General features: G+C 41.1%; 1 protein-coding gene across 5 annotated transcripts in view; it reads left to right on the top strand.

Annotated features, from left to right (window-relative positions):
- Window positions 1-12130, top strand: part of LOC149022331 (RNA pseudouridine synthase 3, mitochondrial-like) — a 75088-nt gene extending 62958 nt beyond the window's left edge. For 3 of the 5 annotated variants that reach the window (XM_089150458.1, XM_089150457.1, XM_089150455.1), the window contains one exon: window positions 11700-12128. In XM_089150458.1, coding sequence (XP_089006584.1) covers window positions 11700-11924 — 225 coding nt within the window. In that variant the 3' untranslated portion in view covers window positions 11925-12128. Of the gene's footprint in view, window positions 1-11699 lie in introns of all 5 variants that reach the window. The other 2 variants (XM_089150459.1, XM_089150456.1) reach the window with 2 other exon arrangements.

Raw genomic sequence — 12130 nt, 5'->3', positions numbered from 1 at the left:
ATCGGCGTATTCCATTAAAGTTTAAAGGAAAATTTTATAGGACCGTTGTTCGACCAGCTATGATGTACGGTGTAGAGTGTTGGGCTGTTAAAAAGAATCATATAGATAAACTCAGTGTAGCAGAAATGAGGATGCTAAGATGGATGAGTGGCAAAACTAGGATGGATAAGATAAGAAACGATCATATTAGAGTTGGTCTGGGAGTTGCTCCCATAAGTAATAAGCTTAGAGAAAGTCGTTTGAGGTGGCACGACCACGTTCAACGGAGACCTATAAATGCTCATGTTCGGAGAAGTGATATAATCCATATTGAAGGAACTAGAGAGCTAGGGGTAGACCTAAGATAACCTTAGGGGAAGTGGTGAGAAAGGATATCTATAGCTTAGGCCTTGTATCTAGCATGGCCTCGAACAGAATTGATTGGAGGGCAAGAATCCATGTAGCCGACCCCGTTTAGTTGGGACAAGGCTTATTGTTGTTGTTGTTGTTGTTGTAATGTATATTATTATTATGAATTTAGAGGGTTAAATGACAAATTTATATCTTCTTGTTAATTTTAGATTTTGAGATTCAAAAGAATGATATATAATTTTAAAATTAGTGTGGTGTTCGTGAAGTCAAGTGTTGGTGTCGATTTTGCCGCAAAGTTAGATCTAACCAAACAATTTGTTATGTTTCAAACTGGATTGATTTCGTTGTGCTTGTTTTATGTTCTGCTTAGTTGCAACTAATTCTGAAGAATAATGTTAGAAACGGAGAAGATCAACTTGATTGGCGATCCATCTTTGACGATCAAGTCAGTGGAATTCGAATTGAAGAAAACCAGAGCTCAAATGAACCCTAGATTCAAAAGGATCGAAAGGCGGGGCAAGTTGCCAGGCTAAACTCTATTGTTTAACGTGTTGTACCTTAGTGTTTGTCCTTTGTGTATTTATAGATTCTAGTTCCGATTTCGATCTGTCGAATATTTGATTCTTATTTGATGGTCACGATTCAATCTAAGTGATATGGAGAAAATTGCACCGAATCCATTGGACCGGGTTTGCACCCTCTATCTCGGTTAGATCACTATCGGGACCCACTTTAACCTAATCTCACAATAGTATGGGGGCGCCGCACTATTGTCACCAGTCACGAACGACCTCCCAAATCTTGCGGTAGGCAGAGCTAACTTATAGGAAGCAACTATCATCAAGGAGGATAGGGAATCGTGCTAAGATCAGTAACTACCTGCACCCCTGAACATCCAGGGAAGAACCCTACAATCGGACGGTCATCTGCAAAGATCATGAACCCATCTTACGGTCGAGAATTGGGGGTAAAGTCTACATAAACGAGTGACCCACTCACTCTAGAGGTATCTGAATCGTTTCCTAAAGACTCATATTCATTTTTATCCACTGCATCTAGCCAGAGCTTTGTGATCAGTTCAACGACTGACTTAAGCTTCAGAGGTGCCTCTCGACCTTCACGGTTGGGCCACGTCTAACCATCTTTTGCAAGTCATCTTCATAGATCTGGAGGCTTAACATGCATCATTTAGCGCCGTCTGTGGGAAACTCTTCAAGAAGTCATGGTCACCAGATCGGCAGCAGCAGCTGCGGCGGCTCAACGAGAATTGAACATTCGTCCTTCAGAGGGGAATGATCCGTTGGATATCCCTGAAGGAAGTCGAGCTCGAGAGGTTTTGTGAAGATGGAGGAGTAGATGGTAACAAACACCAAGACCATCTGAATCCTCTTCAACAACAATTGGAACAAATGCAGATCCAGTTCTTGGAGATGCAGCAGACACTTCGTACGTTGGTCAGGCAAGTGGTGGCTCCCTAGGCTCCTGATAAAGAGGAGGCCAGAAGACTTGCAGGAGAAGCAGACATGCTTATACCTTTGCCACGAGTGCATTCCCATCAGGGGGATAGACAACCAGCCGAAGGCCAGAATTATGGCCTGAACGCTCAAAAAGATCCCTGAGGGCGAACCCGAGGGTTGAGAACGGGGTAATTACCTAGAAGGGACAATTGGCATGATCGGCCACAAGCTAGCCGAATCGGAACAATAACGAGGTTACAGAGAGGAGTTCACACTCATTCCCCAACCTCTAGACGTTCGGGACGAGAAATCATTCGGGCAGATGATGGACGATCATTACATATTAGTCGGGAGCTTGCTGATATAAATCAAAGGTTGGGACTACTCTCCAGAGGACAAAGGGCTGATGACATCTATTTGGTCATCAAAAAACTCCATTCGTGGAGGCTATTGTTGGGTCCGAGTTTCCACATAATTTTCGGCTCCTAACGTTTACTTCGTTTGACGGTTTGGGAGATCCCATAGCCCATATCAATTATTACCAGCAGACTATGGCAATAGCTGGAAATTCTTATGAAATTCTTTGTAAAGTGTTCGGTTCTTCCCAGACTGGGGCGGCCCAAAAGTGGTTCTCAAATCTCCCCTCTGGGAGAATTGCCAATTTTGGAGAACTGGCCCGGAAGTTCATTGGCCGTTTCCAAAGTGGCATCCAAATCAAGAAGACGAAGGAGACACTATTCATAGTCAAGCAGGGCAAGAACAAATCAATTCGGGAATACTTGAAGAGATTCAACAAAGTCACTATGGAAATCAAAATTTTGGACGAACAGGTGGCTAAAACTGCCTTATCACTGGGCTTACGAACCGGAAGTTGTTGGAGTTACTACTTCAAGACATGCCTTCCACCTACTCAGAGTTGGTGCAACAATGTCAAAAACAAGCAGAAGTAACAGAAATACTTGATGCTCATCAAGGAGAGCCGAAGGCACCTGGCAAAGAGCTGAAGGTTCCTGAAAGGAGCCAGAGGAGGAAATAACCCATTCACGGTCAGGCAAGAAAACCACGTTCGACTTGGAGGCGGCGCTCTCTTGATCAGGATGACTATACGCCACTGAATGCTCCCCAATCGGAAATCTTGATGCAAATCAAGAATCAAGCATTTTGAAATGGCCACCGAAAATAATAGCAAAATCGGGAGAAAAGAATATGGAGAAATAATGCCGTTTTCGCAAAGATTACGAGCACTACACAAATGAGTGTAGACACCTAAAAGCTGATATCAAGAGATTGATAAACCAGGGGCACTTGGCCAGCTTTGTGAAAGGGTGAGAAAATGAGTAGAGGACGACTGTCAAGAAGAGGGATCGTTCGCGAAGCAGAGAGCGTCGGGTTGAAGCCCCTAAGTCCAAAAAGGGGAAAGAGGTGGTCGGGCCTAGCCGATCCCCTATTCTTACGATATTTGGGGGTGCAGAATCCGAATCTCTGCGAAAGCTGAAGGCGAGGTCCAAATTTGTGGGATCCGGAGAATCCTAGAAATGGACGAAATTAGAAGAGAATCCTATTACGTTCGGTGAAGAAGACGAACGGGGTGTGTGCACACCTCACGATGATGCAATAGTAATCAAAGTGGAATTGGACGGTGGGAGGTACATAGAGTTCTAGTTGACACAGGGTCTTCGGCCGACCTCCTGTCTTACGAAGCTTATCGAAAGCTAAGAGTCGAAGAAGATCCAACGAAGGCATTAGCTACGCATCTTTACGGATTCGCTGGTTCGTCAATTGTAGCCGAGGGATTGATTCAGTTGGACCTTTCGGTGGGAAATTTCCTGAAAGAATCCACGATTCGGGTAAATTTCCTAGTCGTTCGGGATTTTCCTGCTTACAATGTCATCCTTGGCAGGCCTTCCCTAACAAAGCTAGGCGCAATAGTCTCACTGAGGCATATGAAGATAAAGTTTCTGACCGAAAAGGGAATTGGCTAGGTAACTTCGAATCAGAGGCTTTCCCGACAGTGCTATGTTGCATACCTCAAGGATAAGGTCGGACCTGAAAAGACCACGGCCTTACCAATTGAAATAAGGGATGATCGGGATGAAGACGCCATGCAATGACCCGAACCAGTGGAAAAACTAGAACAAATTCTGTTGCGGCTAGGAGATGAGGTGAAAACAACTCATATTGGGTCTGAGCAACCAAAAGATTTCAAGTAAAAATTAAAGGTTTTCTTTCAGGAAAACATTGATATGTTTGCATGGTCAATTGATGATATGCCAGGTATTGACCTAAAGATGGCCGAACACAAGCTTTGGATCAACCTAAACGTCAAACCTGTAATTCAGAGAAGATGAAACTTCTCAATTGAAAAGCATGAAGCAATAGAGGAGAGGTTAAGAAGTTGAAGAGCTCAAGTTTTATTGAAACCATAGAGTGCCCGACTTGGCTGGCTAATGTCGTGATGGTAAAAAAGTAGAACGGAAAGTGGAGAATGTGTACTGATTACATAGATCTCAACGAGGCATGCCCGAAGGACTGTTACCCGCTTTCCTGAATAGATCTTCTAATCGATTCAACCACAACAATCAAATCCTGATGAATAAGAAAGATGAGAGATTCACGGTCTTCATGATCGATTGGGAAAGTTATTTCTACAAAGTCATGCCGTTAGGATTAAAAAATGCAAGGGCTACCTACCAAAGGGAAGTGAACAAGATCTTTAGTAGTCTGATTGGAAAAAATATGGAGGCATATGTAGATGATATGCTAGTAAAATGTCTCCAACGGACAGGACACATTGCGGATCTCAAAGAAGTATTTTATGTTTTAAGAAAATACCAGATGAAGCTGAACCCAAAGAAATGCGCCTTCGGAGTGTCTTCGGGAAAATTCCTAGGGTTTATGGTTTCCCAAAAAGGAATCGAAGCTAACCCTATCAAAATACAAGCCCTAATCAGCATGGAACCTCCAAAGACTGTTCCTTTTCAAACAAAGGAAAACTGCGCCATATTTAGATAACAATTCCATTCCAAGTATCACATCAAAATCAGACATGTCCAACTTGATCAAACGGGCTTCTAGGGTTCTACCAGCAATAACAACCGAACAAGATTCAATCAATTCGTCTAATCTAACAACAGATCTGGTAGGAGTACTAATAACTAGTCCTCTTTCCAACTTCGCAAGTGTAACAAGAATACGACTCACAAATGAAGATGCTATGAATGAATGAGATGCACCAGTATCAAATAATACGAAAGCAGAGGTAGATGATACTGAAATGATACCTGTCACAACATCGTGATCTGTCTCAGATTCTGAACCAACAACACTGAACACTTTCCCAGAGGGAACACTCGAAGCAGGCTTCAAAGCTGACACCTGAGGATTCGGCTTCTGAGTGCAGTTACGAGAATAATGACCCGACTTCCCACAGTTAAAGCAGATCAAATCCCTACCACTCACAGGAGCTGCTGAAGAAGGATATGCAGATCTTTGGTTATTAACCACTGGACGGGGGTTAGCATAGATCGGTCCAGTACCCTGACTACTTGCAACAGGACGCACCGGTGCACCACTAGAACCATAACTCGAGGAAGAGCTAAAACTGGAACTAGCTCCTCTGGCTGGAACAAAGGGGCAGAATATGGAGCAGGCCTAGAGAATCTCCGATTACGATCCACCAAATGATTCCTGTTCGCAACAGAACGCTGGAGCTGATAATTTTCTCTCTCATTATCTTCTACCTTCTTCGCATTCTGTACTATTTGAGAATAACTCTCAATCGGCAAGGGGATGAGATATGTCTTGATTGAGAGTCTCAATCCTTTGAAGAACTTCTTCGCTTTAGCTCTATCCTCCTGTAAGGATTCAGGAGCAAAGAAAAACAATTCCTCAAATTTCTATTGATACTCAAGTACAAAAAGGGGGACCTTGCGTGAGAGTCATGAACTCCGACTCTTTCGCATTCTTCACAGACTCGAGGAAATAATTCTTACAAAAAGCTTCCAAAAAATTTCCCAAGAGATATCATCAGCAAGCACATCAACTTCAGGGACAGCCCTACCTCTATTCCAACAAGAGGAGGCACCATGGTTCCTTCTTTCAACCATTCTAATAATCCAAAACAAAAGGTCGAAAATCCACGAAAAATTTCATCCGATTTCAAACTCACACTTCCAACATGTTTAACACACTTAACTGCATAGGCCATTGAAAATCCAAACAAAGCTTCAAAAATCAAATTTTCTCAAAAATTGCCAAAACAGCAAAATTTGACTTGTTTGAAAGAAAAAAAACAGCTTTAAAGGGCCCTCTTTCTCAATTCTGTCTTTACCAACTTTGAGTTTGGCTCTGGGAAAAAGGGTTCTAGGGATTCCTAAAGCTTCCAAGACTCTCAAGAGGCTTCAACAACATCACACAACTTCTTTTGATCCTCAAACACAAGGTAGTCTTCATTCTCACTTCTCTTTCTTTTCAATTTCCATTTACCTACAACATGATTTTCTTCAAAAATGAGAAATGCTTGCTGTTCTTGGTTAGAAATATGACTAGGGATGTTTAGAAACATGCTCCAACAAATTTCCAAACAAAACCATGCTCCAATCAACAAGATTCCCACACTTTTGCACCAATTTCACTATTCACCTTAATAAAAATCCAACTTTGCAGACACTTGTCCCATTTTCAAACCAAATGGAATTTTGACACCAAACCACTTCTTACATGACTGATTTACTATAAGGTGGTTCCTACATGACTGATTTACTATAAGGAAAGTGTTCCCACACTTCGTTCGGCCAAATTCCAACTTTTGAAAAATCACAAACCTTAGCCCAAAAGAGGGTTTCTTCTTCCAAAGTTGCTGAATTTTCACGTCCACACTGCGATTTTGATGGATTTTCTTCAAACAAACCATCCTAGCATGTTTATCCAAGTCTTATGCACATGCCAGTATGTTTGATTCGCAATTTCGCCAAAATCAAAATTTTTCCAAAAATTACCGAAATGCCCTTCTTCACCAAATATTGCACTGCTTAACTTTTTTTACTCATGCAATGCAAAAATCAACTTATCTCTTCAGATTTCCAACAAACCACCATGAGGGAAACGCCAGGGGCTAGGAGAGGTAAGCAAAGTGCTAATGCTGTGTCACAAGCAGAGATTATACAAGGGTAAGGAGACAACAGTCCAAACTCCATATGAAATTCAGGATCAAGATGAAGATGATGATGAAGAGGATCAAGAGGTTCAGGAAGATGAGGAGGAAACTATTCCAACTCGATAGTTTAAGGTTAGAGGTCCTTCGCATTCAACTTCCGAGGCACCGGGTGTGGTTTCTCAGTTGTTAGCGAAAACTTCCACACAAGAGAGGATAGAGACTCAACAGGAGAGGATGGAGACACACATATACATTATAGAAGATTGACTGACACGACTAGAGGAGGAGTCTCAAACTATGAAAGATCAGCTTGATTCTCATAAACGATTACCTAGATTGACAGTTCTAGGAATTCCTTTTATGTCATCACAGATGTACTTGTATACCTAAGTGATTAGTGAAATTAAATTTGTATCACTTGTGTTATTGCATATTATGCTTTTCTTTTGTTGCATTAATAATTGTTCAATGTTTAGTTATGACTCATAATGACCACTCACAACCATTACTTCCAACGACAACATAAAACAACTCTCGACTCAGACTCGTACAACAACACATGACAACAACATGACTCAGACTCATAAGACGACTTACTCCCGACAACATCTCACAACAAAACTTACTCACAAAGACAACTCATAACTCGACACACATACAATAACTGACAACTCAACTTTAACCCATAACTACCACCCTAAGTACAAGTCATAAAATTTAATTATTGTGCATTATTCAAACTTGGTGTATTATGCTTTATTTATTCAAGTTTCTAGTACAAGGTTCTCTATTATTCACTTCTAAGACAGTTTAAGTCACTTCTGGATCTATGACTCAGATTGCTCATCTAATACTTGTATTAACTATTATTGACTTCATAAAACCAGGGTTCTGATATCATCTGTCACACCCCGCCCGACAACCTGTGGGTCCGATCCGTCACAAGATCCACGGTTTAAGTCTATCAATAATAATAAATACAAATACATGTAATCAATAGCAAGAATAGTGCAATAATCAATAAAAATGTTACAGGAGTCCAAATACTCCAATAAATATCCAAGAAAGAATCAAAGGAAAGAATCAAGTATCAAATGTAATATCGAGATCAGCGGAAGCAAAATAAATAACTAAATAATCTTCTTTCCAGTTTTCTTTTCTAAATTGAAAAACTAGTTTTCTAAATCAGCAAGCAAAGATGTCCTCCAATCTTTCTCCATACGATCATCAAAATCTTGGCAATCTGCCTCCGTCGGCCATCAATAGGTGCTAAAAGTGCACACAAGCATCTTCAGGAGGCTTCATGCTCTGCAAGTTCATGTACCACTGTCTGTGCCACCTCGGCTTCATACGAGAGGCTCTTTCATACGAATCATCTCCAACTTTCGACGTTGTGCCACCATCTGTACAACTCATATAATATATACAACGAAAGGAATGAGTTCCGACGAACACATTAAGGAATAGACAATTCTCATATATATGATACAATCCACGAATGCACATATGAAATGATATGGATTGTATGCAGAAATATGAATGCTACTAAGATCTAACTATGCAAGTCTCTAACAGCTGACATGCTTTAAGATATACACTAGCCCTCCTCTGGGTAGGTCTAGTCACTCTGATCCAGCAAGGACTGGTTACCTCTGTAGGGATCCTGGGCAAAGGGGTAAGTCCACACCTGGCTCTCAAACCATGGTTGGGGTTAAGTCAACACTCTCTCACCACGACCATTGGCAATGAGTATTGGCGCATATCGGGGTCTCTAATCCAATGCAAGTCATAATGGTAACATACTATATGGAGTCCAGATACTTCCCCTATGGCACCAACCAACTCGGTTCAGTATCCTTCGCAACCTAGGAGTGAGAACCCTCATAGACTGGCTACCGCTATTGGACTCCACTCCTTAACCCTATGGTCATCCACATATTATTTGGGTGGATGCTCTCATGACTCCTCATGACACCCTGTCCATTCCTTGGACGTCCATGAGCCCAACCCTAACATATGCAACCCTACCATTGCATGACCAACAGTCGACCAACGTCACATCACTATCATCACGGGTCACTCGGCTTCAATTCCCTTGCCGAAAGGGTAATAATATGTAGGGTACCTAGCCATGCAGTTCTAGACTCCCTAAGTATGTCATCCAGTAATCATGATAGTGCTAGAGGCATCAGTGAGCATGTGTCCCATACCACAGCCCTTTGATATCTCCAGCCAAGATATCCCAATGGAATACCCCTTCCATCACAACTACACTACACCACTCTTTATCATACCATGAACAATTGTGCAATATCATATAAGAAGAAGTACATCAAGGAACACCACAAACAAAAAGTATACAATAAGATTCACATGCTTTATACAATTACAGCAAGATACATGATCAAAGAATAGTAAATAGAACAGATGAATCATCATGTATATGTAATTGCATATAAATAAGAATGCATGTCCTTACCTATAATTTAGTAGAAGTCCTCTAACTTGCAATCCAAAAACTATTATAAGACTTTTATTTGAAACAGAGAACACCTAGGCATAGGGTTACAAGAATGTATAAGAGTCAAGAGTCAAAACAAATCCAAAATCAAACCTACACTGTCACTGGAAACCAGCCGATTGCTTGTGTTGGTTGCTTAAGTTAGGCGACCTCCACAAGCGACCGCCCCTGTTTCAGACAATTTCCAACTCCGAAAATCAGACTTTTTATCATCCGATTTCAATCCGTTTTGGGATGATCTTAGTCCAAAATTCAATCTTAATAGGTCTAGAACAAAGGGGTAACAAGAAACCCTAAAATTAACAAAGATCAACCACCCAAATCATTCCCCTTGATGAGATCCATCCATTAAACAAATGCGGGGATTCGTTTCTGGACAGGATTTCATCAAGAACATTGAAAAGGAATATACAACGAATCAATTGGGTAACCACTAACAAAATGGGGATGGGTTCATATCAATTAGAGGTTAAAAAGAAGAGAATCGCAGATGGAGATTCATTACCTTAACCAAAATCACCAAGAATAGAAGAGAAAATGTTCCATATCATTAACAGCACTTCGCCCACCTTCTAGCACATTTCCACTACTGCCTAATCGCCCAAAATAGCAATCCCGAACATAATAATGCGTTAATAGGGCGAGGGATGCTATTTATAACGAATAGGGGGCAAAATAGGGCATTTTCCGGCAAGCAGAACCGGGCAGTCGCTTAAGGCGGTCGCTTGGTTTAATCAACTGCCACTAGCAACCGCCCCCAAATATATTGCTATACAAGGGTGCTTTGCTCAGGGGGTTGAAACCCAAACACAACCTAGCCCTAAACAACACATGGGAGAGGTCTTACCTTCATTCCGGACATCTCCAAACACCACTTGCCTTCTACCAGAGATCCAACTTCCCAGTAAGGCAGATTCTTCAATAAGAGAATCCAGATCCATGGGTTCTGGATATGGATCATGGACTTCTATCTGGACACTCCACAAAATTAATCCGACTAGACCTTCGGGTTCTCGGACCTACAATATGGATTCCGGGTTAGAAAAACGGGGGTTGTTACAGTATCTATGATTGTCTAGGGTTTATTTGCTAAGTTTGGAACCTCTCTCTTTGATCTTTGGATATTCATCAAAGCTATTTAAGGTAAAAACAATTATTTCCATAATTACATAGATTGCGTGAATATTAGTTTCTATTTTTGGATTCTCTTAGATTCATTACCATAAATGAATTTTCTTATTATTCTATTACTGATGCAAGTACTTTGACTACAGTAGTATCATGTTCATGTATTCTTTTGATTATGAATACCTATTCTTATTAGTTACATATGCGATTGATTATGTTTATGCGTATCTTTCTATATGATGAGATATCGGTTATGTATGTTGTGACTGATTTGAGAATGTGATTGAATAGGTATCATTTGGGATTGGGAAGTGTCCTTTCGACATTTCTGTCCTTGGACATCAGTTGGAATAGTATGGGATGTTTCCAATGGTGCCCTTTGACACTTTCTCGAATTATTGATTGTCATACCTAGGGCTTGTGTAGCAGTGTTTGGCTTGGAATACCCCTGTTATATCAAACCCGATTCGGAAGGGTATTAGACCGAACGACCCGTGACAGCAATGGGGATTCATGGGCGCTCAAAACTGGTAACCAACCCATGAGAGGACATGAATCACATTGTGGGGGCCATTTATTGGTAGGGTTGAAAATAGTAGACTTGGGCTAATGGGCGCTCAAAACCGGTAACCAATCCGTGAGGGGACATGAGAGCTTCCCGTCTGTTATTTGTGGATGGCCAATAGGGTTGATGAGTCCGTAGTCAGGGACTATGCTGACTCTAGTGTGAAGGATACCGGAAAGGATCGTCAAGGGCGAGGAATGGACATATCTAGATCTGAATTGATATGACTAAGTAGATCTTGCGTTGGGCGTTGGTTTTACCTTGACATGCACCAATACTTAGACCAATGGTGATGTGAGAGAGTGGTGACTTATACCCCAGCCATGGATTGTCTCGAGGAATGCCAGACCATTACCTATAGAGACTAGCATACATAGAGTTAGATTCATACATTCATTGTTTGTTTCATATCGCATTGCATCATGTTATGTTCTACAATCATGTTATTTATTTTGTTGTGGATTAACTTGCCTTGTTGAGTTCTTTTGAACTAACTCCTTTTTGTGAAATCTCTTTTGTTAGACTACTCTACAGGTATTGAATACTATGAAGGGAAATATGAGGAAGCGCAAGCTGAAGAAGCGTACTATACGCAAGGTGCTGGCAACTATGAAGATCACGTTGATGATTCCTCGTGTGATCATGTTACGTACCATGATTAGCTCTTCTGTGGAGTGGGAACGTCTGTGCGTGGTTGATGAAGTCTATGTTTATGAATACATTCTCTATAAAGTAGAAAACATTTAGTTTAGTTTGATTATCATTTCCTTACTTTCCTTTGAGAACAGTTGTATTTTCTCTTTGATTTATGAGCTACATTCCACTGTAACTGTGGAGTGAGATTCCGCCTCACATTACTCCTTTTTGATTTACATATTTGGTATCATTTCCGCACTCTGATTTCATTGTCATTCCTTTCCTTAATTGAGTCTCTTGTCCATATTATTATATAT

Source organism: Hakea prostrata, chromosome 3 (assembly GCF_041222555.1).
Source record: "Hakea prostrata isolate BN-2017 chromosome 3, UWA_Hpros_2, whole genome shotgun sequence".
NCBI classification, from domain to species: domain Eukaryota; kingdom Viridiplantae; phylum Streptophyta; class Magnoliopsida; order Proteales; family Proteaceae; genus Hakea; species Hakea prostrata.
Note: the sequence above shows the minus strand (reverse complement) of the source record. Positions and strands in the feature narration are given on the sequence as shown.